The sequence below is a fragment of the Rana temporaria genome, chromosome 1 (assembly GCF_905171775.1).
Source record: "Rana temporaria chromosome 1, aRanTem1.1, whole genome shotgun sequence".
Taxonomy (NCBI): domain Eukaryota; kingdom Metazoa; phylum Chordata; class Amphibia; order Anura; family Ranidae; genus Rana; species Rana temporaria.
This window is the reverse complement of record NC_053489.1, coordinates 239,675,249-239,701,996: the sequence shown is the minus strand read 5'-3', so window position 1 is coordinate 239,701,996 and position 26,748 is coordinate 239,675,249. Positions and strand designations below refer to the sequence as shown.

The window sequence follows — 26,748 nt, the reverse complement described above, 5'->3', positions numbered from 1 at the left end:
TTTGTTTAATCAGTGGTGTTATAGATCTCAATAAATACTCACTTGTTAGGTGTCTTCAAACATCCCCTGTCCGTTTTCTTAGAAAAGAGAAACTTATAATTTCCGATCTAGGCATTTCCCATTTTGCTTGTGGGCATTGTAAAGCCCACAAGCAATTACTTACTGGAAGCGGTGAATGCTCGTCTCCCGGCTTACACCGCTCTTTCCCGGGCATGCGCACTGTTTACGGCGACCTGCACCATAAACATCCTGGTTGTCATCACAACGGGCGGCGTCATTGAAAGTACACGCCCCCGTTGTGATGGCATTCACAACTAGAGAAACATCAGCGACGTTTAGATAATAATTGATTATGTCCTTCTCTAAAATGGCGATTATGTCACCGGCGTCAGGCGTCGCTTGTTTGTAAAAAATCTTGCACGATTGCGATGGACGGCGTTCTATCTTGGGAAGCACTGTGCTCCCAGTACACACTGTGGCAAACTCCCATAACACACAGCGGCGCCTGGGACACGCCTACTCCCGCGGGAGGGAAACCCAAGAAGTCCTAATTATAATTGTAATTACATGTCAGATTAAAAAAACAGGGGTCATTTGTCTATCCTAGGTGTACCAAGAAGCAGACAAAATAGACTTGTAATTTGGGTGAACCTCCGCTTTAAAAAAAAAATATTACAGTAGAAAAAACATATAGTGTACATTTTACTCTATAATTTAACTCAAAAGATTGACACAAATTTTATGATTCAGGTGAAAAGCATCGCAAAGTCACCTGCTAATGAAAAAAAGTTTTTTTTTTTTGCATTTAAAAAAAAAAAAATTTTTATGAACGAAACAAAAAAATAAAAAAGGTTAAATATTAAATGCTATAAAAATAGAAATTATTATTATTATTATTTTCAGGAAAGTAATAGTCATGAGGATAAGGGGTAAAAAGGATTAATTATAGTAGTAGGAGTAGGAGTATGGAAAACTAAGATTTAGGGGCTAAGTAGGAACTTTTATTGAAAAAAAAAGAAAAACTTGTCAGGTTGCTTTGACTGACATCAAATGCAGATTGAAGCTTATCCCTTTGATCTGCAGATGAATGAAACAGACTAGATAGAACAGTAACAATGATATTTTGGTTCTCTTCCATCCTAAACAGTGTTATATTGTATTCTGGAAGCTTGAATGCTTGCAATTAGCAAATGCAATGTGGTGAAATGAAGACCATGTTTTGGAGCAACCCCCAATGCACAATGTGAATGCCTGCTTGACTATGCGGTGACTTTATTTCTGACACATGATGCCTCTTCACTAAGCAGCACTGAGACCAAGTGACCACTCAGAAAATGCAGACCAATCTGCTTCCGTATTGTCCTATATGAGGGTTGTATCTGGTGATGCAACTCCTCCTTATTGGTTTTGGGTCTTGTACGGCAGCGTGCCAAAGGTAACAAGAGGTTTACAATGGCACAGACTATATAACATTTGGGGGATCTGAATTGAGTTAATAGTGTTCACAATCTGGGTAACTCATCTCTACTTAGTATTCTATCTAAGCATGAAAGAAACTGCATATTGACAGAATGGCTTGAATAAACAACCCAATTTAGTCTCTGGATCTTCGAAAGCTCCTGTGTGACTAGGGGATTTTGTATGTAAACTTGTTAGGTGTTTTGTTATTCTAAACTGAAAACTCAACTTTTTAGATGGCATGCTTGGTTACAGTAAAAAGTGGTACGAAGGGCACCTTAAGAGTAGACCAGTAGATCATGGAAGTAATGTGCCTTCTAGTTGGGTAATCACAACCTTGTATTTTGTAAGCCTATTAAAAATATCTCCGTGTAAGCTTCGTACCATTTGTCTGAAGTCCTGAACTGTCTTCCAATGTCTGTGTCTATATTTATTTTAACAAAACATAGCCTATACATTCTGAGCTTGGGTCTTACAAAATACTTTGATCCACCAGGTTTAGCGAAGTTTAGTCTGACACATACTGTAGATTTAGATTAATGTGCTAGGGCTGCTTACTCCTGATTCAGCCCTGCTGTTTCTCTTTAAAGTATACCTCTCCTGAGGAAAAAAATGATTATGGTAACTGCTTCATAGTAGGCATCATTAAGGTGCCAGATTGTACTTAGTTCATAAAATAATTCTTCTGGCAGTGCCATCCACGATTTCCAAATTACCCTAACCTTCTTTATAAATGAAGACTGCAAACATTGTTTGAAGCCTGTAAATACATTGTTACTGTATTTTTAGTGCTTATATTCCAAACAAAACTTTTTTAATGATGAAGCTGCTGACAATTCCAAATCCTTTTATTCTTATTTTTTTTAGGTGCAACAGTTAAAATGTATGTATTTTAAAAATATATTTAGTCTCCCTATGATACTTTATTTAGGTACTTTAGAGAATCTATAATCCCTTTAATTTTATTTTTTGTACACATGAATGTGATCAGCCTAATGTAAGAAATATTTTCAAGGTAAAGCAGAACTCTGGGCAAGAAAAGCAATCTGTATTATTGGTATAGTATACATGTAATTAGAAGATATGACATTTTATAAAAAAAAAGTGAGACTTATATATACTTGTATATGAAATATTTTTAAGGTGTGTAAAGCAGAACTCTAGGCAAGACAAGCAATATGTATTATTGGTATAGTATATATGTTATTAGAAGATATTTTCTAAAAAAACAAAAGTGAGACTTGTATATGCACAGTGGGAAGCCAGCTGTGAAGCCACAGTTGGCTTTGCACAGTAAACATGGTAGCGTTGGGGACCTGAAGACCGCCAAAGAACCTGCCCAGCCTAAATAACCTGGATCCTTGGAAAGATCGTCTTCAAAAGGATAAAGGAAAGCTATGCAATGGTGTTGATTTACTAAATGCAAAAATGGAATTTTCCCTCTTAGCTTAGTCAATGTGGTGGAGTTTCACTTTTCAAAAAATACCTAATCATGTGAAAGTAGGGTTGCTACCTATTCTCTTTAAACCCGAACACATATGAATTACACAGGTTCTGAGGCCAATTTAATGCATATTTAATCATATGCATATATTAATATAATAATGCAAACTCACTAAGTGAGTTTAATTACCACCTTAAAGTGGATGTAAACCCGATTCATGAAATTTGAGCTGGGCAGTATTTTGTTATCTCTCTTCAATGAGCTGAGTCCCGTAACTCTCTCCTGAACTGTTCCTCTGTTATCAGCCTGATAACTCCAGACAAATTCTTAGGCCCCGTACACACGACCAGTTTCCTCGGCAGAATTCAGCTTCCGACCGAGTTTCTGGCTGAATTCTGCCGAGGAAACTGGCCGTGTGTACACTTTCGGCCGAGGAAGCCGACGAGGACCTCGGCGAGGAAATAGAGAACATGTTCTCTATTTCCTCGTTGTTCTATGGGAGCTCTCCTCCCGCCGAGGTCCTCGGCGGCTTCAGGGCTGAACTGGCCGAGGAACTCGATGTGTTTGGCACGTCGAGTTCCTCGGCCGTGTGTACGGGGCTTCAGACTTTTTAGACAAAAGTAGCCTGAATCTTGTGTCCAGGGAGGTTGCTAAAATAGGTTAGCAGATAGCTGGTCCTATTACAAAACACCTCTGAGAGTCTCTGCCTATGATGAGAGGGGGTGTGTGCCTTTCCTCCAATCAGCAATGTTGGCTATCTTGGCTGTATTCCCAGACATCACGCTCAGTGTTAACCAGGAAGAGAAAATCTTCTAAAGCCTCGTACACACGACCGGTTTTCTCGGCAAAAAACAGCAAGTAAACTGCTTCTTGCCGAGAAAAACATTTGTGTGTACGAGGCTTTCAGGTTTCTCGTCTGGAAATCTGGCCAGAATCTCGACGAGAAAAAAAGAGAACCTGCTCGTCGAGATTCTTGTCTGCCTGTTTCCCGATGAGAAACCCGAGAGTGTATATACTTACCTGTCACTGTGGAAACCCGCGCATGCTCGAAATGACTTTGACGCATGCACGGTAGCTTCCACGGCATAGGTAGGGTGAAGCAAGATGGCGGCAACGGCATCGAATGGGCCGAGCGCATGCTCGTTGTATGCAATGGCGTCACCGTGTTCTTGCCTTTCAAGAGAACCGCGGTTCTTTTGAAAGGTCAGTGTGTACACTCGGGCGGCAAGAGATTCTTGCCCAGAATCTCTTTTAGGGAAAACGACAGGTTTTTTCTCACGAGATTCTTGCCAGTGTGTACAGGGCCTAACACAATCTCAACGTTCTAAATGGTATATAAATGTAAAACCTATGTAGGGAGATTGGTTTCATCCCTGTGTATCACCTGAGGCTGTTCACTTCAATGGGTGTATGGAGGGTTTACAACCACAGAACCTGTGTAATTAATATGTGTTCCGTTTAAAAGGGATGAGGTGGCAACCCTATGTGAAAGGAAAATAAAATATTGAATTTTTTTCTTGCACATGATTGAATGATCAAAGTAAACAGAGCTTCAACTTATTCACTTAGCTCTGTGGAAAATTCCCTTGCAAAGTGCAACTTCCCTTGCAATGTGGACAGCCTATTTGCATTTAGTAAATCAACCTCAATGGATGCAATGGAGAAACCAAGTTTATGACACTGGCTTGTGAGATAGGCCCAATGGCTTCGATTACAAGCCCAGAAGCTTTTTGTGGCAGGCTGAAACACAAAACGTATGCTCCATTGCCTGCATTTAGCTTTCTTACCTTAAAAACCTGGGTAACAAGAAAGACTATAAAATGTCATTGTCAGATCCCCTGACCCCTGCAGTTTACCATTGGTGGATTATTGTGCTACTTTATTGGCTGGAGAGGGCAAGGCTACCAGGGAACACTTTAGGAAGGCTGAATAAACTTGCATGCATCTTTGTTCCAGGTATGATTTGTAAATTTATAAAATAATGGCACCGAAGTTACATGTGTGCGGTACATTTATCCATATAATTAAGTATATCAAGAATCTGCAGATTGAAAAGCACTTCACATTAATCAGTATTACATCTCTTTCTTATATATCCTGATAATCTCAATGCTATTGATGCCTTTCCCCAAATTATTGCTTCCCCTAAACTTTTATCTATATTCCCCTCCATGCTGTAACTTTTACATTATTATTTCCTTCCTCGGCTTTAGATACTCACCGTGAATTCCAATCATTGTCTCCAATATTAAAACTCTCTCTGCTAAAATCTTCAGAGCTTCTCTGATTTGCAGCATTCTCTCCCCCTGTGCAGGCAAGAGACAGACACAGCTGTGAGGGATTAACCCCCTCCCACCCATATTTAGCCCTTTTATTGGTTAATACATTTGGCAGGTTTAAATACAGTTTTTACAAACAAAGAGTTAAATCGGGCAGGAGAAAATTAATCATGCAGGATCTCTATAAGTCTGGAAAAGAAAAGAGTGCTTAGAATTAATAGCAACATATTAACAGCAAAGGTCATTTACAAACCACAAAAAATATCTGCAGGCGCACTGCTTTTATTCAGCACCTTACTGTATTTCTCCGACACACACAAAACCAGGTAAAGGAAATATCTATTTTTTTTCCAAACACCACCTGTCAAAGTCAATGCCTACAGTGCTTTGACAGGTAGAAAACCATAAAATGGGAACTGTATAACTGTAATTTTAAGCCCATCACTATAGGTTCACTCTCATGATATTTTTGTACAGGTGGTGCATTATTGTGAATATTTTTGCTTTTACACTTACAGCTTGATACATTAGCTTCCTGCCATCAATAACAAACAGCCAGCTTTCAAATTTTTATTTAAAGCCCAGGTTTGCTTGATAGCATGAGAAATAAGATGTTGATGGGTGAAGTGTTTTGCTGCTAAACTCGTAGGCCTCAATTATACCCTTTGTGCAATGAGCAAAGATAGACCAGTGTGCATAGGCCTTTGAATGATTACCTGTTAAAGGCATACACTCTTCTTGAAATACCATTAACATACAGGAAAAATGCAAGGGGATGGCTCAGTTACAATAAGTAATAGTATGAAATCCTAAATCCAGCAGGCGTTTGTATTTTTTAATAATAATTGGCAAGAGGTGTGTGTGTGTGTGTGTGTGTGTGTGTAACTAAAGGAAAAGTGTATTTGTATACTGAATATTGCCCTGTGACAAAGCAATAAAGCACCTTTGTTTTGTTTTGTAAAAAAAAAGGCAAAACTTTTTCAATTTCGATAGAGTAAAGCTTCGTACACAAGGTACGATATTTGGCCAACCGAGCGTCGTATTTTTGTCAAAAGGGAGTGTGCCAGGATCTTGTCTTGCATACTACATACGTTAATTACATTACACAATTGTCGTGTCGCAAACCTGACGTACTACAAGGAATCTCAGCTCTTAAAACACTACTCTTTGGGCCCCTTCTGCTAATTTCGTGTTTGGTGAGCATTGATTCCGAGTATGCGTGTTTGTACTTTCAACTTTAGTGTGATGGATTTGTGTACTGGCCATATGAAAATCAGACGTCAAGCCGTTGTCTGCCGAAAGTTTACTATCCTGTCATCCAACATTTGTTGGCTGAAAATTGGACAACATTTGTCAAAAGGAGCATACTAACGGTAAGATTTTAGGACAACAGACAATCCCCTGCCAACAATCGAACTGTGTACGAGGCTTTAGGCCGGGTTCACACTGGTGCGACAAACGCTCCGACATTGGGAGCTCATGACGCATGACGTGTGAAAATCAATGTTTCCCCATGGGAGCCGTCTTAACTGGTCCAACACAAGTTGGTCTGACTTTGAAAATGCTCCCTGTACTACTTTGGTCCGACTTTGATCCTACTTCAGCCCATTGAATATCATTGACGTTGGATCAAAGTAGGATTCTTGTCCCAACCATCAAACTTTTGACATCCGACATGGTGATTACAGCAGCAGATAAAAGAGGAATTTATCTCAAACTGGGATTGTTTTGATTGGTCAAAGACAAGTCAGACTATCACAAAGTCGGATCAAAGTAGTATCCTGTTCATTCAAGTAAGATGGATGTCGGACCAATGTAGGATCAATGTAGGACTGATGTCGCAGAGCAAAATAGGCTGAAAGTCGTATGACTGTCGTGTAGTATCAGTGTGAACCCAGCCTCAGGGACGGTTATAACCGCCAAAGGTGGTTTTTTTTTCATCTGTGTCACATTGGGGAGATTTCCCTTCATTTCCCATAGCCAAAACAGGAAGTGAGAGAAAATCCCTTCATAGTGATGAATCCCATTGTGTCACCAGAACTAGTGTCCCTATTGCAGTGTTTCTCAATTCCAGTCCTCAGGCCCCCCCAACAGGTCAGGTTTTCAGGATTTCCCTCAGATGAAATGGCTGTGGTGATTACTAAGGCAGTGAAACTGATCAAATCACCTGTGCAAAATAATGGAAATCCTGAAAACCTGACCTGTTAGGGGGGCCTGAGGACTGGAATTGAGAAACACTGCCCTATTGGAAGGTTTCCTCTCTATTAGTGGTCTGGTGTCAGCTCAAAATTAGGGATTTTCTTTTCCTTTCACTTTTGCTGAAATGGTAAACAGAGCAAATTGAGGGAGTGAATCTTGCTCACGGGAGCACAGACAGCGATAAAAATTTATGGTGTTCTAATCACTCTCCACTCTATCCAAAACTAAAAAAAAAAAGTTTTGCCTTTAGTTACACTTTAAATGCAAAACCACCAATAGGGTTCATGGCACAAATTTAAGTGCGCATTTATATATTTATGGTTCATAAATAACTATAAGCAGGATTAATTTTTTCATTTGCATAAACACAGAGAATAGAGTCAATAGAGACATTTTATTTTAATGATAGACTCATTTCCTGTAAGTGTAATTCAAGGCAAAAAATGAAATCATTGAATTGCTACACCTATCTAGCGAAACTGCAGTTGTGCCAAAATCAGTAAAGTTTGCTTATGCAAAAGAAAAAACAGTTTGAGAATCAACATTTCTATTGTTACCTAGGAGAATACAAATAAAAAACATAGGATGTAGCAATTATATAAAGTAAAGAAAATATAAATTGTGTGGATGAAATTACATTTAGTTATTTTATCAGATATCTGTTATTTTTTAGTGGTTTGCATATTGTAGTTATAAAGTCTGTCCTGTATAGTGGGATGAGAGCTACAATATGTAGTTAGTGTAAGGTATGATTGCATGAATAGGCAGCGCAATAATACATATACAGCATCATCTACACATGGCATCCTCTGACATTTGTACAGGTGTATGCTTCTAAAGTTTGGGCGACTTGTCTTGTCTTTTAAAACACATAATATTACTCCCATGTCACCCAGAATATACTGTGATTGACACATTGGTATCACAATGGAACAAGGTAAGATCACAGGTTATATAGCAAAGTAATGAGCTACAAAGCCATATATTTAGTTACAAACATACTCACAGTAGGTGTTGTGTTACCCTATTTACTTAACCTTTGTCGTTTCTCTGTGTCTTACATTGGTCTTCTTGAAATCTGGTTACTACTGACATACTTAAAGGGGTTGTAAAGGTACAATCTTTCCCCCTAAATAGCTTCCTTTACCTTAGTGCAGTCCTCCTTCACTTACCTCATCCTTCCATTTTGCTTTTAAATGTCCTTATTTCTTCTGAGAAATCCTCACTTCCTGTTCTTTTGTCTGTAACTCCACACAGTAATGCAAGGCATTCTCCCCGGTGTGGAGTATCGTGCTCGCCCCCTCCCTTGGACTACAGGAGAGTCAGGACGCCCACTAACACACAGCTCCTTTCTCTATCTGCAACGTAGAGAGTGTCCTGACTCTCCTGTAGTCCAAGGGATGGGGCGAGCACGACGCTCCACACCAGGGAGAAAGCCTCGCATTACTGTGTGGAGTTACAGACAGAGGAACAGGAAGTGAGGATTTCTCAGAAGAAATAAGGACATTTAAAAGCAAAATCGAAGGATGAGGTAAGTGAAGGAGGACTGCACTAAGGTAAAGTAAGCTATTTAGGGGAAAAAAAATTGTACCTTTATAACCTCTTTAATGTTTTACCAATGTCTAGGATTTTAGTACAATTACCCAGCAACATTATTTCTTGCATTTCTTTGTATTATTTATTTTATTATATATACAATTTTGAATAATTGCCAAATTTGTGCTGGTTCTTTCCACTACACGCCACAGTAAGATGTTACTAGCCATAAAATAATTTCAGAAAGCCACAAGTTAGTTAATATCATACTGTCGCAACAAGCATAATAAATGTTATTAAGCTGCAATGTCATTAACTCCTTCACTGCTGGAGATCAAAATAAAGTACACAATTGATTTGGTGACATCTGATTTTGGTAGAATATATTGTGTACTGTATAGCTGTATATCTTTCTTTGCGTACACACTGTCAAGACAAAATCTCGTCGTTCTCAAACGCGGTGACGTACAACACGTACAACGGCACTATAAAGGGGAAGTTCGATTCAACTGGCACAACCCTTGGGGCTGCTTTTGCTAATCTCATGTTACTGCGTGTTAAGTAAAAGTTTGGTAAGAGACGATTTGCGCTTTTCAGTCTGTTACAGTGTGACGAATGTGGTATCTCCATTACGAACGCTACTTTTACCGAAGGTGCGCTCCCGTCTCATACTTTATTCTGAGCATGCGCGGGTTTCTAAACATACACACGAACGTGTTTCTCGTCGTAAACCAGCCCAACGAGAAACACGACAAGGAAATTGAGACTCTCGTCGAGATCCACAAGAGTTTTCTCGACGAAAAACATACACACGACCGTTTTCCTCGGGAAAAAGGCTCTGCCACCAAGTTTCTTGATGGATTTTGTCGAGGAAAACAGTCGTGTGTACGAGGCCATAGGCCCCGTACACACGACCGAGGAACTCGACGTGCCAAACACATCGAGTTCCTCGTCGAGTTCAGTGTGGAAGCCGCCGAGGAACTCGGCGGGCCGACTTTTGCCATTGAACAACGAGGAAATAGAGAACATGTTCTCTATTTCCTCGCCGAGGTCCTCGTCGGCTTCCTCGGCCGAAAGTGTACACACGGCCGGGTTTCTTGGCAGAATTCAGCTCTGAACCGAGTTTCTGGCTGAATTCTGCCGAGAAACTCGGTCGTGTGTACGGGGCCTTACAGTTCTTGCATTTTACAGGATGACGTCACAGAGCTTTGGGGGACTCTTTATGAGTGCATAAAGAGAATGAAGCCTTCAGGAACAGGGACAAAAGTTAAGTATGTTACCTTATTCATGCGCAATTAACACTTGCATGGGAGGGGATCTTTTTTTTGCCAGGGTTCAGATTAAACATTAGTAGGATGAAAAGGTAGCATGTTCAAAGTAACAATATGAAATGTTCCTGAAGGTCTGCTTCTGGCTATATCATATATCCAAGGGCCTGTGTTGAATTTTTGTTCAATTCAAATGTGTTTTCGGACTTGAAAACGCAAAACCTATTTGAAGCAAACGGAAGTCAACTGCAGGTCATATGCACCTGTCAATAAATTCTGAAAGATCATATAAGCATCTCAAACTGATGCCACTAACATAAGCCCAAAGCCTGTTGGCAAAGGCCCCGATATGAGTTTGATAAAATAAGCCAATCGTGTAAGTTGTTTATCTTGAATTTTTCCAGGTAAACACCACTATTTTCGCCTAATAACAATACTACTTTTTAATAAATAAACTATACCTAAAATAATTTAGCTTTTCTAAATGGATCTATCATCCAAGCGTTTAATGATAAGAGAACAAAAGTCTCCAGTAGGGAAGTTGTTTCATATAGAGGGGTAGTTAGGTTGCAGGCTGTGGGGCAGGAAGAAAAGATGAGGCAAGGAAAACCCCCACAGCTGTATCAGTCTTTATGCAATGGACCCATCATACAAGTATGGAATCAGACCACACAGAAAAATCTAAATATGTAGTTTTAGGAAAGGTGAACGTTGATCATAGTTATTGTTAAGGAATACTGTATTAAAATTAGGAAAACCTAGGTTTGCAAGCCTTGAACAAGAATAGTCCATTTACAAGCCTGAATGGTTTCTTAGAGGGCTTCTCTTCCAGCATTTTATTTGACACAACACAAACCAACAAGAGCGGCTAATAAAGAATACACGCACGCAGATTCAAGACTTCTCAGCTTAGAGAATTCAGTCCAGACAGTATCTGCCTTCTAGCCTTTTGACAGAACAAATAACAAGGATAACAAGGCTTTGATCTTGATAATCACCAGGGCGTTCCCATAATACATTTTTTATGATGGGACCCCGAAATATCCAAATGCACTTGTTTTGCAACTCCAATATTTGTTTTACAAAGTAATAAAGAATGAAAATGTATATCATTTGGAAACCCATACATTTATTCTAGCCATGTAGTTCCAGAGGTTAACAACCAATCTTTAGAGCAGCACGCTCCTTGGTAATTTGAGATAGCAGCCTGGACGTTATCTACTTCAGCTAGCATTGCAAAGAACTTTTCAATCTGCGCGCTGTATTACATCATTTCAACCAAAACTGCTATTTCCATTTTACAAAGATGCTGGTAGGTTGATTCGCCCAACAGACTCTATGGAGTCTTTCGGAGACAGAGGCAGCGAGATCTCTGTACCTGAAACTCTAGGTCAGATAACATGCCGTGGCCATTACAAGAGGGTCTCAGTCTACGGCTTTGACTTTGTATTTATTTTATATTATAACAAAATCAGTAAAACAATAAAAATTCCTTGTCTGGTTTGGCCTAGCAGGGATATCTGATTACTAAACTGCCCATATAAAATAAGAAATCAATCTATTGTATTACACAACCCAATAATGGAAATACCTTCTTTGGCTGCATTCACCCATAAAGATAGTTTAAGTGTAAAATAAAATGTTAGGAGAGGAACCCATTAAGGATTAAAGTATCTCCAATTTAAGTGTGAGTTATTTTAACATATAACCCTGTAGACTGTGAACAGAAGACATAAATAAATGAGATATGAGAGAATATATATATATATTAAAAAAAATGAAAAAGGAAGCACAGACGTCAATCTGACCTCAAAATATCTAAGAGAAATTTGTCTAATCTTCCATTTAGGAAGATCCTTTTCCTAAATGAGACCGGGTTTTAATAAAAAAAAAAATGAATGTTTTATAGCAGTTCACATGTTGACCTAGAATTCCACAAAGAACACTGTATAGGGGATCCCAAGAATATCTAATTGATGAGATGAGTCAGGCTGACGTCTCTGAAGGTGTAAGACAAATAGTCACAATGTGAAAATGATGGTTACAGAAAAGGGATAGGTATAAGAATGATAAATGACAATATATATGCTTGAAAAGCAAACACTGGCATTTTGTAAAAGCATAGTATAGCATATTTTATTAAAGGGAACCTGTCTGCCATTTTAAAAATCTTGCCAAATAGCAGGCACCACAAGCTACCTGCTATTGCCATTGTTAGCCAGAAAACTCTCCTCTGTGCTTTAATTCTGAAACTAGTTTACTTTGGTACTATGGGCCAGATTCACGTATAACCGCTGCGGCGTAACGTATCGTAGATACGTTACACCGCCGCAAGTTTTCATCGCAAGTGCCTGATTCACAAAGCACTTGCGATGAAAACTACGCCGGCGGCCTCTGGCGCAAGGCGGGCCAATTCAAATGGGCGTGTGCCATTTAAATTAGGCGCGCTCCCGCGCAGGACCTACTTCGCATGCTCCGTTTCTCAATTCCCTTCGTGCTTTGTGCGCCGTGACGTAATTTTTTCGAACGGCGACGCGCGTAGCGTACTTCCGTATTCCCAGACGTGTTACGCAAACGACATTACATTTTAAATTTCGACGCGGGAACCACGGCCATACTTTAGACAGCAATACGATTGCTGACTAAAGTTAGGGCCCCCCAAACGACGACTAAATTTGCGACGGGAAACTAGACTAGCGGCGACGTAGCGAACGCGAAAATCCGTCGTGGATCGCCGTAACTCCTAATTTGCATACCCGACGCTGGTTTACGACGCAAACTCCCCCCAGCAACAGCCGCGGTACTGCATCCTAAGATCCGACAGTGTAAAACAATTACACCTGTCGGATCTTATGGATATCTATGCGTAACTGATTCTATGAATCAGTCGCATAGATAGAAACAGAGATACGACAGCGTATCAGGAGATACGCCATCGTATCCCCTTTGTGAATCTGGCCCTATGTTCCATACTTCCCCACCAACTGTCTTCCAATAAGCACAATCTTGTTGGAGAGAAGAATGGCAACTGGACTTCGTCCTGAAGTCATTTTACAGTAAAACATGTTTCAGTACATGTGATTTAAGACCATCTGAGCCCATATGTCTCAAACAATCTGACTGTCTCCACACACTATCCCAAATCTATAATACAGGTGTATAATATAAAAAAAAATGGCCAGCTTCTGTCCGATGTGCATGCTGGAAAACCAGCGGCTGACTGGCTCCTGACTGGAGTGATCTGGCAGGGGGGCCATCACTGGCTCTGGTCAGAGCTGCTGTACTAAAAATCCGATGTTAATACAGTGGCTCTGACCAGAGCTAACAGTTTTTTTGCATTCAACCCACTGGTACGTGATTGTGCCCAGCGGTGCCATTCTGCCGACGTATATCGGCGTTAGGTGGTCCTTAAGTGGTTAAAGTGGACCTTCAGTAATTTTTTCCATCTATTAAATCTTCTGCCCTGGTATTTCTGCCAGTAAATACCTTATACAGCCCACTTCCTGTCTGTGTGTCTGTGTAAAATCAATAAGTGAACAGGCAGCAGCTTCAGCTGCCCACAGTTAAAATGGATGCAGCCTTCTCTTGTTAAAAAAAATAGATGCAGCCAGACTCAGTGGAGGGAGATTTCTACAACATATTTGGCAAGTACAGAATCACAATATATATAAAATAATATGCAAAGTGGTTGGAGGGAAGCTTCAGAATGGCAAAGATGTTTTTATTTCAAATTATGTGAGCAGTCTGCAGTTCCTTTTTAAATTGTGCAAACCTCGAATAATGTTAAATAAAAGTAAAAAAAAAAAAAAAGTGGAGCCACAGAAGCAGATTTTCTGGCTTAAAAAATGTTCTTTTTTTTTTTTTCCACTTCAGACTAACCCCAGCAAGAAAAATGTTCTAAGCATATTAAGGGGTCTGTCTCCTCTAGGGCAAAATTTTACTATTAAGTAATTTAAATGGCTGACAGGTTGGCTTTAATAACAGCTACCATATATAGCTGCCATATGCTTCTCTTCTGCTGTGATTTGATATGTGGATCCCTGAGTTTCCTGGTGCAATGTGATCATACAACATGGGCTACAATGATTCTTACCGGCTCCCCTCTCTCTCCTGGTTCCCCTTTCTGTCCAGGAGAACCCTATGGAAAATTTGAAAATTATGAAATTTAGATATATTACAAGGATACATGTAAGGAACTGTTATGAATTTTATAAAAACCCTGAAAACATGCAGATATGTGTTTTCCCAACCATGAGCTTCAGCCTAAAATGTTACTAAACCCAGGACCCGGCATTCACTATATCTGGTCTCCCACAGTACACAGAACATGGAAATGCAATTATTTTAGTAAATATAAACTACTAAATACCGTTTCTCATCATCAGTATGTATCAAACTTCTATCAGTGTCTGGCTGAACACTGGCTTAAGCTTGTAGGAGGAGTTTTCATTCTTCTGACTGTCCTATGAGGCTGCAGGACCCTTGACCTTCTGTCTGGACAGTGCCGATTAGCCCTGTGGTGATCACTCTATAGCAATACACACCAAACTGAGCATGTGTAGAGTATCCCCAATGCTCTGTACTATCAGAAGATGGATTGGGAACTTTGGCAGAGGTGAGGATCGGAGAAGACAGGATAAAATGCTCTTTTTACACAATGCAGAGGATTAACCCCTTAGGTTCCACAGTGAGAAAAACAAGCATGTTTTACTGCATATACAGACTGATTTTACTGTTGTGGGTTTAGTAACACTTTAAATACAGGCCTGAACAGTTGTACGGGCTCCTCTGCTGTCTGGATTTGCCTACTATTGTAAGCACATGTCAAATGGCATGTCAAATTGGCCCAATGTTAACGTGGGCTTAAAGAAGAATTATCAGATCTCCCTAATTCTGGTGCATGCCCTGGGAGCCAGAGACAGGGCCGCCATCAGGGGGGTACAGGCATTACACCTGTAAGGGGCCATGGTGGCCAGGGGCCCGGCCACCCCCCCGCTTCAGCTCCAGAGGGGACCTGCCTAAAGCTGTGTAAGGGGCCCCAAAATTTGTGATGGCTGTCCTGGCCAGAGACAGGAGCTTTCTGTCAAAGCTAGCTTTCTGTCTTCTTGCTAGCCACGCTGCCAGGCACCTGTGCGCCAAGGAAGGGTGCCCAGTTAAAAATCGCAGATAGTATTTTAGGGCACCTAGACAGATGGGACAGTTCACATACTGTACACTCACACTGGAGGCAGTTGACAGGCAGCTACTATCAGAAGTTAGCTGAAGCTCCTGATTTCTTCAGGAACAGCAGTTTTATTCTGTTTTCCCCTTTCAAACCCAACGGACAGGGCTGGTATTTTTAAATAAATACTGGCCACAACATTTTGTAGCGAGTGTCAAGTCAGGAGTGTCCTACAGCTACTTACGTAGTGATTTTGTAATTATACTGTATGTAATTATGTAGATCTTTTCACAAGTAGGCATCAGGGTGTATTTATAAAGATTTTTTCTTTTCACATGTACGTTTTTTTTGTGTGAATGTTAGCAAAATCAAATGTTAGTAGGCTATTTACTTTGATAGTAAATAAGTATTTATTTCCTATGGACATCTACTGGCCATATTACAGTATTTTCCTGATTCACGCTAATCCTTTGAATGAAGAACATCTATCCTGGAGAGAAAATAGCCTTATAACATTCGGTTTTGTCTGCAATCGCATAGAGCAGGCATACATGCAGTTTCACAGAACGAATAATTCTGCACGTATTTTTATAAATTAACCAAGTCAAATGTTTTCCACATGTGCTTTAAACAACTACAAACTTACATTTCATCATCTATTTTTCCTATATAGTTTGAGATTTGTCAGACATGAATTTTCAGTCTAACTTCCCATGTGAATATTCAGCAGAGATAATATGAGTATAAAGGCATGGTAAGAGATCAGTCTTCAATATTTACCATTTCCCCTTTAGTTCCAGGTCCTCCTGGCTGCCCAACTAGACCCTGCAGACAAAAGAGAACTGTAAATAATATGAATATACCTACCAAACTGCTCAAACTGTTTTATTTCTCTACTTACAGTATCGCCTCTCTCTCCCCTGGAGCCATCCCTTCCTGGAGGGCCAGGTAACCCCTACAGAGTAACAAAATAGCCCATAAATCGAATGAATTCAAATGTTATATGATGCAAACAACAACACAAAAAGCATTCGTATACAATAGCTCGCCTATTGTTATTATTGGGATGTACTGTGAATATTAGGTGGTGTGGTAAATACCTCTATTGTTTTAAATTGTATATAGGTGTGCAAAAGAAACATTTTTGCTATTCATTTGCAATCTACAGTATTTTAAAAAGCAGACGCCTGGTCGCCCACCTATAAGCAAAACAACAACTGAAGGAGGCTGTTTGCAAGTCAATGGGGCCGAGCCTCAACCCCGAGCCAAACACTTCTCATTACCCCAATTGTAAACTGTTGTTTGGCAGCAGAAATAAAAAAACAAAACAAACAAAATAAAGGCATTCAGGATCGCCTCCAGAATGCTTGAAAGTGGCCATTTAGCCACGCTCTGAAAAGCAATCCACAGCAGATCGGTGATGCTATAAATTACTTATTGTAAATACAGCAATATGTAACATTAATAGTCAGCAAAGTTTTGCTACTTAATGTTTCTTAGTACTGGTACTTTGAACAATGCACGCAGTATGCATTGTTATATTGTAGTTTATTAAGGTTCTTCAAAATATATGTACCTTAACCACTTTTTGAGATTCGGCACTGCGTCGTTTAACTGACAATTGCGCGACATGGCTCCCAAACAAAAATTACGTCCTTTTTCCCCCACAAATAGAGCTTTCTTTTGATGGTATTTGATCACCTCTGCGGTTTTTATTTTTTGCGCTATAAACAAAAATAGAGCGACCATTTTTAAAAAAATGCAATATTTTTAAGTTTTTGCTATAATAAATATCCCCCAAAAAATATATAAAACATTTTTTTTCCTCAGTTTAGGCCGATACGTATTCTTCTACATATTTTTGGTGAAAATCGCAATAAGCGTTTATTGATCGGTTTGCGTAAAAGTTATAGCGGGATAGTTTTATGGCATTTTTATTAATAATAATTTTTTTACTAGTAATGTCAACGATCAGCGATTTTTATCGTGACTGCGACGTTATGTCGGAAACATCGGACACTTTTGACACATTTTTGGGACCATTGTCATTTTTACAGCGATCAGTGCTACAAAAAAAAATTGGCCAAGCCAATCATGTCTCAGGACCCACTTCCTGTTCGGCAGGGAGGAGAAGCAATGGGTCCGGATTGAAGAGTAGCTGCCCTACCCCGGATCCTTGTCATCTGCCTCCTAAGGTAAGGAGGCCTCTGATCGCCACCTTCCCGTCTGTCCCCCTCGGGGGGGTTATAGGTGATCGCCAACCTCGGCTTCCTGTCTGTCTCCCGCTTGCGCGCGCGCGGGGGGGGGGTATTGCTGGCTTCCGATCTGTCTCCCGTGGGGGGGTGTTGTTGGTTTGCTGCCCCCGAAATTATTGAGCACCAGCTGCCACAGGAGCAGAGGGATGATCTCATAAGTGTGTTGCTACTCCTTCACTGTCCGATCCTGTCCTTTGGGTGAAAGTGGAGTGTGGAGGGGTTACCTTTGCTTCACTGCATAACTGCAGGAGAGAAAATTTATTTTACTAGCCTGGTTATTTCTGATCAGGCTGTGCAAACTAACTGGGCAGAAATACAAATTCTTTTGCAGGTAAAACAGGTTACTGGATTTAGTTTAAATTTAAATTTAGAAAACAGAACTATAAACAAGTGTTTGTTACACAGAAATCTCAGTGTACTCTGAACATACATTTTGACCCATCATTCCAGGTGGCCCAGTTTTTCCCTGTAGTCCTGGCGGCCCTAATAAAAAATGCATAATAATTAACCATCCTGCCAAAAACTTTGAAAGTAATAAAATAATACACAGTTGGGTTGATTTACTAAAACGGGTGAGTGCAAAATCTGGTGCAGCTCTGCATGATAGCCAATTGGCTTTTAACTTCAGCTTGTTCAATTAAACTTTTACAAACACAACCTGCAAGCTGATTGGTTTCTATGCACAGCTTCACCAGATTTTGCACTCTCCACTTTTAGTAAATTAACCCCAGTGTATCTATTACTTACCTGCTGGACCTGGGGGACCTCTGGGTCCCTGGGCATTGTATCCTCCACTTTCAGAAAATCGATTTGAATTAAAAAGATCTGCAAACGTATAAGACAAATATTACATTTTAGAGAAAGTAATTAAATTATTTCAGGTAAAACAATAAAACAAAGTAGCATATTGTGATAACAGAAACTGTGCCTATCTATTCATTCATTTTTTGGTTGTTCAATATTGTTTGAGCTCCAATAATAAAGTAAATAATGTAGGATTAAACCACGTTCTCCCCTGTCATCTATTTCTTTATTTTTTTTGATTGTTACCTTGAGCCTAGTAAATCTCCAATATAAAAAAGTCAAAGGAACAGACCAGATGCTACACATAACATGAAAAAGTTTCACATTGATCTTTTTACCAAATATAACAGCCTTAAAGTTCATGTAATCCCACCATTAAGATATCATATAAAATTGAATATGTTAATGCAGGAATCCCCAAAGTCTTTCGCTCATTGACTTCTGTACTAGGTTTTAGATTGTTTATAAACCTTTAAACTAGTGCTGTCAAGCGATTAAAATTTCTAATCGCGATTAATCGCATTAATGTCATAGTTAACTCACGATTAATCGCGCAATTAAGGAGGTTCACCCTTTAAAACATTTTTGTTTTGTTTTCTTATTTATTTTTATAATATTAAATTGTGTTTTTTTATTTTTTTACATTTTGATCACTTTTATTGCTGTCACAAGGAATGTAAACATCCCTTGTGACAGCAATAGGTGGTGACAGGTACTCTTTACGGCTTAGTGTCAGTCTCCGCCTGGACACAGAACGCGGCGGATGGAGGATCGGGTCTCCCGGTGGGACGGGAGGCCCGGTCAGAGCGGCGAAAGGCGGCGGGAGGGGGGGGATGTCCCCTCCCGCTCCTCCGGCATAACAACCGAGCGGCTTTTAGCCGCATCGGTTGTTATGTTTGGATAGCCGATCGCCCGCTCTAAACAACAGTACCGGGATGATGCCTGCGGCTGCAGGCATCATCCCGGTATAACCCCCGAACGCCGCCTCGTTAATCGCGCGATAAAAAAATTTACGGCGTTAACTTGGGTTTGTGTTAACGCCGTTAATAACGCGTTTAACTGACAGCACTACTTTAAACATTTATTATATGACTAATTTCATAAATACAGCTTTAAATTACAGTGCAGAAAATAATAATAATAATAATAATAATAGGTAATTTGTATACCATTGGTGTACTCAATGTCTCTCAAACAGTTTGAGAGACGGTCCTGGATACCCTGGACAGGTAAGCATCCTTTTATTAAAAGTCAGCAGCTACAATATTTGTTGCTGCTGACTTTTAATATTTTTCTAGAGTGAAAAAATGCTTCAAAGTTGTTGTAAAGGCATAAAAAGACATAAAAAAGCTCTTGTGTGCAGCAGGCCCCCCGTCAATACTTACCTGTGCCCCCTCTTGATCCAGCGATGTCCACAAGAGCCTTGGCTCTCAGGGGACTCACACTCCTGATTGGCTTTTGGCAGCAGCTGGAGCCATTGCACTAGTGAGACAATCAGTAGATGGTGGGGGGCAGTGGCGGCTGATGAAGTTTTTGGATGGGGGGCGCAAGACTCCGCCCCTCCATGTTGGTCCCTCCCACTTCTAATAAGCCACACCCCTTATAGAATCCACCCACTCCGTCCCCTGTATTCCACTTGCTTCCACTCATAGTGTCAGGAGTATACAGCTCAGCATCACAGGACAGAGTATATAGCCCCAGCATCACAAATCATGGTATATAGCGCAGCCTTACAGATCGGCGCAAACAAACTAAAAAATTACACTGTTAGTAATGAAGGACTCTAAATAGGCAGGAGATTACCAGAGACTGCGGACATACTGCATTAGATTACCAGAGACTGCGGACATACTGCATTAGATTACCAGAGACTGCAGACATACTGCATTAGATTACCAGAGACTGCGGACATACTGCAGGAGATTACCAGAGACTGCGGACATACTGCAGGAGATTACCAGAGACTGCGGACATACTGCAGGAGATTACCAGAGACTGCGGACATACTGCAGGAGATTACCAGAGACTGCGGACATACTGCATTAGATTACCAGAGACTGCGGACATACTGCATTAGATTACCAGAGACTGCGGACATACTGCATTAGATTACCAGAGACTGCGGACATACTGCAGGAGATTACCAGAGACTGCGGACATACTGCAGGAGATTACCAGAGACTGCGACATACTGCAGGAGATTACCAGAGACTGCGACACACTGCATTAGATTACCAGAAACTGCAGACATACTGCAGGAGATTACCAGGGACTGTGGATATACTGCACAAGATTACCAGAGACTGCGGACATACTGCACAAGATTACCAGATACTGCGGATATACTGCACAAGATTACCAGAGACTGCGGATATACTGCACAAGATTACCAGAGACTGCGGATATACTGCACAAGATTACCAGATACTGCGGAGATAATGCACAAGATTACCAGAGACTGCGGACATACTGCACTAGATTACCAGAGACTGCAGAGATACTGCACAATATTACCAGAGACTGCAGAGATACTGCATTAGATTACCAGAGACTGCGGGCATACTGCATTAGATTACCAGAGACTGCGGACATACTGCATTAGATTACCAGAGACTGCGGACATACTGCACAAGATTATCAGAGACTGTAGACATACTGCATTAGAGAACCCATAATTCTGTGAATTGTGGCCCAATGAAAGACTTTGTGTAGGGGGTGAAGGTTGGTATTTTTGCAGAAATGTACATGTAAAATAAATTTTGTAAATAAGTGGGCATGGGGGGGGGGGGACTGAAGGCTGCTATTTTGGCAGAAATGTACATTTAAAATAAATGACATTTGGTTAATAAGCGCGGGGGGGGGGGGTTTGGGGGGATGGTAGTGATGGCTATAATTTTGGCAGAAATGTACATTTAAAATAAATAACATTTGGTTAATAAGCGCGGGGGGGGGGGGGGGGTTTGGGGGGATGGTAGTGATGGCTATAATTTTGGCAGAAATGTACATTTAAAATAAATAACATTTGGTTAATAAGCGCGGGGGGGGGGGGGGTTTGGGGGGATGGTAGTGATGGCTATAATTTTGGCAGAAATGTACATTTAAAATAAATGACATTTGGTTAATAAGGGGGGGGGAGGGGGGATGTTAGTGACGGCTATAATTTTGTAAGACATGTACATTTAAAATAAAAGACATTTAGTTAATAAGGGGGGGGGGTAGGTGGGGGAGGGGGTCACAGGCGCTATTTCGGCGGCACATTAGAATAATGAGCAGAAGAGCAGAGGGGAATGTACATGTACATGCTCCTCTGCTCATTAATCGTATGTGCTGCCGAAATAGCATCCGTCACCCCCCCCCTTATTAACTAAATGTCTTTTACAGTAAAAAGTCCGTCACCCCACTCACCCCCCCCCCGCTTATTAACTAAATGTATTTTACTGTAAAAGACATTTAGTTAATAAGCGGGGGGGGGGTTACAGACGCTATTTCGGCATCACATAGGATTAGTGAGCAGAGGAGCAGAGAGGAATGTACTGAAAAACAAACAGGCAATAACGAGGAAGAGGGGGGGGGGGGCAGGGGGATCGTGGCACTGGCAGCTACTTTTTCGGGACTCAGTAATGTAATTAGTCCCGAGGGGGGAGTAAAGATAAGAGGTGGAGGGGGATGCTGCTGCATACCTTAATGTCCCGGGAGTCGGGACCACACGGGCGCTGAGCTGCAGAGTGTGCCGACGTCACTTCCTGTACCTCGAGTGACGTCGGACTTGGATCAATAGCGCGTGCACCCGCTCGGCCATAATAATAAAGTCCATCGCGCCGGAAATTGTGGCGCGATAGAGAACGCCACAAAGGCATTTTTTGCCTTCCAATGTAGCGCCTCGCCTGCAATCTTGTGATTGCACAGACGTGGCGCTACCGCACTTTACGGGCGCCCTCTATGGACGGGCCGCCACTGGTGGGGGAGGCCGAGTTACGAGGGAGCGTGCATGCATGGGTGCCTACTGCTTGCTGTTGGGCACCCGGCAGGAGGGTGGGGCAAGGAGCACCAGTGTGGGACCCAAGAAGAGGTGGATCCAAAACCACTGCACAGAGCAGGTAAGTATAACTTGTTTGTTATTTTAGAAATATAGCTTTAAGGCTTGTAGCCATTGCTACTTACCTTCCCTGAACCATATTCCCTATGGCATGCAGCCACGCACACTTCTGGGTTTTACTTAGGCACATCCACAGCTATCGGCTGTATCCTTCAAGGGCCAAATTGCTCTAAGAACAGACACCTGTGCAATGTTTGTCCACATAGTCCCCAAACACCCATGCCATCTACCTGCCTGCCCTTGAGCCTCTTCGGTCTCTGTCTCTACATTACCTCTGCCAAACATGCAATCCTCTGCCACAACTCATTGGACTCTACCCATCTGCTCCTTTAGCCACAGCCCCTGGAACATTCCCTCTGCCACCTTCACCACAGCCACATCTTATGCTTCTCCAGGCACCGTATTTGCTCATCCTTGTACACTCCATCTCCCTACTCTGCTTTTCCAACCCCTTGCAGGTGGACACATAATATCATCATCCTTCTGTGCTCCTGGCATTTTCTTCCTTTTCTCAATGATAAACCTATCACATATTCTCACTGCGTCTGTATCTGGGGAAGCAACATGGGGGGGGGGGGGGCAAAGCCCAGTGAAGGGGTCTTCTGTGAATATAGTCATAGTTGGAGTAGGGTCCAGTTTTCTCAATTCCCATACAGATTTGTAACAGTTTGCACAGCCATAACCCATGAACCCTACTGATGCACCTCTAACTGAGGAGGACCTACTTCAGGTGGTGACCCAAAGTCAAACTAAGTTCAGATAATGACTTCCCCCCCACAGATTTTATGCAACCACGTTGATCAGATACAGCAGAACCTTCAAATGGCATTCCAGTGCCTGCCTCCATTGCCTCCTGCACCTGAAATGCCATCTACACCTGCCTCTTCTACTTTCCATATGCTGGGCCTGGGTTATTGAGAGAAAAATACCTTCCCTTAGGTTGTATAAAGCTGCAGCATGTTTTTGCATTTTGTTAATGACATCTTTAGTGACCTATTCTACAGATCCATGGTAATATACCTGAAAGATATTCTGGTGTTCTCTTCTGACCTCACATCCTATTGTTGTAACATCCATAGCATTCTCTATTGGCTTCGTACCAGCAACCTTTATGTCAAACTGGAGAAATGCATCTTTGAAGTCCCTGAAGTGCTATTCTTAGGAATATATCATCTTGCAACACAGTTTGCACATGGACCCTACCACAGTGTTCACAATATTACATTGACCCAAACCCACTAACCTCAGGCCACCCAAAGAATCTTGGGTTTCTCCTATTACTATCATCAATTCAATAACAACTATTCCACCCTGATGGCCCCCATTAAGGCTCTTGCCTGAAAATGCTATTAACATCACCAGCTCAGGGAAGCCTTCCTTTCAGGGCACATTTTATTCAGAGCAGGCCCCCAAAAAACATTCTTTCCTGAAGTGGATGCGTGCCCTTTTCTCAAAAAAAATCTCACCCTCTCCCTCTGTTTTAAAGGGTCACTAAAGGAAAAATTTTTTTTTTTGCTGAAATGACTGTTTACAGGGTATAGAGACATAAAAGTTAACTGATTCCTTTTAAAAATGATTACAAATAGATAAAAATCAATCATATAATGTGCCTGCAGGTTAGTTTCACTTTTAAACTGGTTTCATGTTCCTGTGAACTAGAGAGACACACAGAACAAAAACAAACAAATCCAGGGCAGTGTTTTGTTTTTAAAATGAATCTGATTGGTTCGGTTAAGTTTTAGACACACAGTAATGACAGCTTAGACGTACAGTGAAAAGCTCCCAGTACTGTGGTTATAAGGAAACAGGCACCCAGGAAGTGTGGAGATCACAGCAGAATTACAGCTACTTCAAAGCAAAAACGAACAATAAGGACATGAAACCAGTACTGCAGTAAGGTAAAGGAAGCTATTTAGCTAAAAAAAAAAATCCTTTAGTGACCCTTTAATCCAGCAACTACCAATTCCAGCCAAACCCTTGAGAAACCCTTGACACAAGTTTCTATGGATTTCACTATTGATCTCCCACTCATCGAAGATTAACTGGGTAGCAGTATACAGATTTTTTTCAAAAGGCACACTTAGTTCCCCTAGTATTTTTCCCTTCTGCACCTGCACTTGTTTCTGTCTTTATTAAGTAGATCCATCAGTGTTGCCAACCGTCAGTATTTTTATAGGCAGCCAGTATAAAAATGTACACTTTTCTCCTGCCAGTAAATGCCAGTGATAGGAAAAGGTTGCCAGTAAAAAATATGGCAGTTCTGGTCCAGAGCCAACCAAGATCATCTGAGTGCCTGCTACAGTGTGTTGGGGCTGCACCGGCTGGGTCTGGCAGAGGTGGTGCCTGATTGTGTCATGTGATGTCATGGTGCAAGGGAGCCGAGCGGAGCCTCGTGTGCGGGTCTGCGGGACGGGAGCAAGGCAAGCTGGGAGCAGGACTATCAGTGCTGTTTGGATTGGAGTGGACTGAGGGGACCACCTGGCCTAAAGAGAGACTGTAACTGTGACTCAGGAGGGGACATGTCGGTGAGGTGTTATCATCATCTGTGCTGCTGCATACTGCTGTCAGTGTCACTGTAAGACTCAATCTTGTGTGTGTGCCTGCCCATTCTACTTTCTTGCCCTCCTGAGTCCTGTCCCTGAGCTACTTACTTACTATTTTTAAAATAAAATAATATATATTTTTTGCCTTAGTATCTACCTTAAATCACATTGCTAATTACATATTGTACTTGCTTGTAGCCTAAATACTGAAATGTGCATTTTTTTATATAATCTGTATTTATTGAAAAAAGGAAAAAACATGTATACATAAACATAAGTGCGACTTACGTTAAACATGGTCCACCATGAATGCATATATCAGTACAGTGTGAAGGGCACAATAGAGCAACTAAAAAACAAGGTACCGTTTCTAATATAGTAGAACTGAACTGACAGGGAGGGAGGGCCCTCCCTCCCCAACTTAAATACTCGTCCTCCGTCTAAAGCCTGGGGTCCTAGGACCCAACTAAACAACGAGCCCCCACATCCCAGCGCCCAACTTGGGGAAGGGGGGCCAAAACGGCCTCCATCAAACCTTCCCCGACCGAAATACGGCCCGCAGGCACATAGAAAGTAGGGGCCCCGCACAACTAGGAACCTCCTCACCCAAGCTGAAGGAGAAGAGGCCACAGCTGCCTAATGAGATCTGGCCCAGTCCAGGGGCCAACCCCAGCGGAGGAGGGAAAAAAAAGAAAAAAAAGGGAAAACCCCGAGCTGAACAGGAGCACGGGGATCCATGTATTAATTCCCAATAGATAAAACAAAGGGGTAACTACAATAAAATAATAAAATAAACCAAAATAAACCCCAACAAACAAAATACAGACAGACAGACAGACACATAGACGACGACGAGAGACAGTAAAGTAGAAAGACCAGAAAAAGAAAGAAAAGAAGAGGAAATAGGGGGTTATGACTACCTCCACCAGGCACGCTCTACAGCGTTACATAGCTCTGCCAATCAAAGAAAAGCCTCTAGGGCTCAGTAAAGCATCAAACTCCTGCATCTCCTGTCTCCGTCTCCAGGGCCTCCGACACTCCACCCCTGCCTCCCCTAAGGGAGGGCTCCGCAAGTTCCAATAAGGCAATATCTATACTAGAAGGGACAAACCCAGCACCCAGAGTGTCCTGCAGCCAATCAGCCCAAATGGACTGAAAGCGCTCGCCTGTGCCCTTGCAGTTTGCCACCCACTTCTCTGCCTCCCTGATCACCCGCACCTTCTTGAACCAGTCCTCTAGGCCAGGAACAGAAGCTTGCTTCCAATAAATGGGGATCACACGCCTGGCTGAAATTTGCATTTAAAAATGTAATTTGTTTTAACTTTTGGAGATGCCAGTAAAAGCTTGGCTGTGCCAGTAAATTTTGGGTGTCATGTCATGTCAGTAAAATTCAAAACTGCAACCCACCCACATCGGTTCAGAAAGGGGAGCCCAATTTACCTCCAGATTTTGGAAGGCCTTGTCCTTGTCTTCATATCATCCCCATCATTAATCTGGTTACTTATAGCCTGTGATTTCCTTCTCACCTCCCAATTCTCTTTTAATTTCATATTTCCTTATTGAAACCCCTGGTGCTTAACCTCCCTGGCGGTATGATTATTTCAGATTTTAGGTGCTGAAAGCGGTACCATTATTTGCAAGGAAATTTGGCGTTTTACATTGTAGGCCTGTCATTTTTAGGAATAACTCACTTAAATCTGACCAA

At 41.5% G+C, this 26,748-nt stretch overlaps 1 protein-coding gene across 6 annotated transcripts in view; it reads right to left on the bottom strand.

Moving 5' to 3' along the window:
* EMID1 (EMI domain containing 1) overlaps positions 1 to 26,748 on the bottom strand; it is a 197,081-nt gene that overhangs the window by 6,787 nt on the left and 163,546 nt on the right. For 3 of the 6 annotated variants that reach the window (XM_040351942.1, XM_040351938.1, XM_040351940.1), the window contains 5 exons: positions 18,348 to 18,425; positions 18,031 to 18,083; positions 16,247 to 16,300; positions 16,126 to 16,170; positions 14,278 to 14,322 (listed from right to left, as the gene is read on the bottom strand). In XM_040351942.1, the coding sequence (XP_040207876.1) occupies positions 14,278 to 14,322; positions 16,126 to 16,170; positions 16,247 to 16,300; positions 18,031 to 18,083; positions 18,348 to 18,425 (275 nt within the window). The other 3 variants (XM_040351941.1, XM_040351939.1, XM_040351943.1) reach the window with 2 other exon arrangements.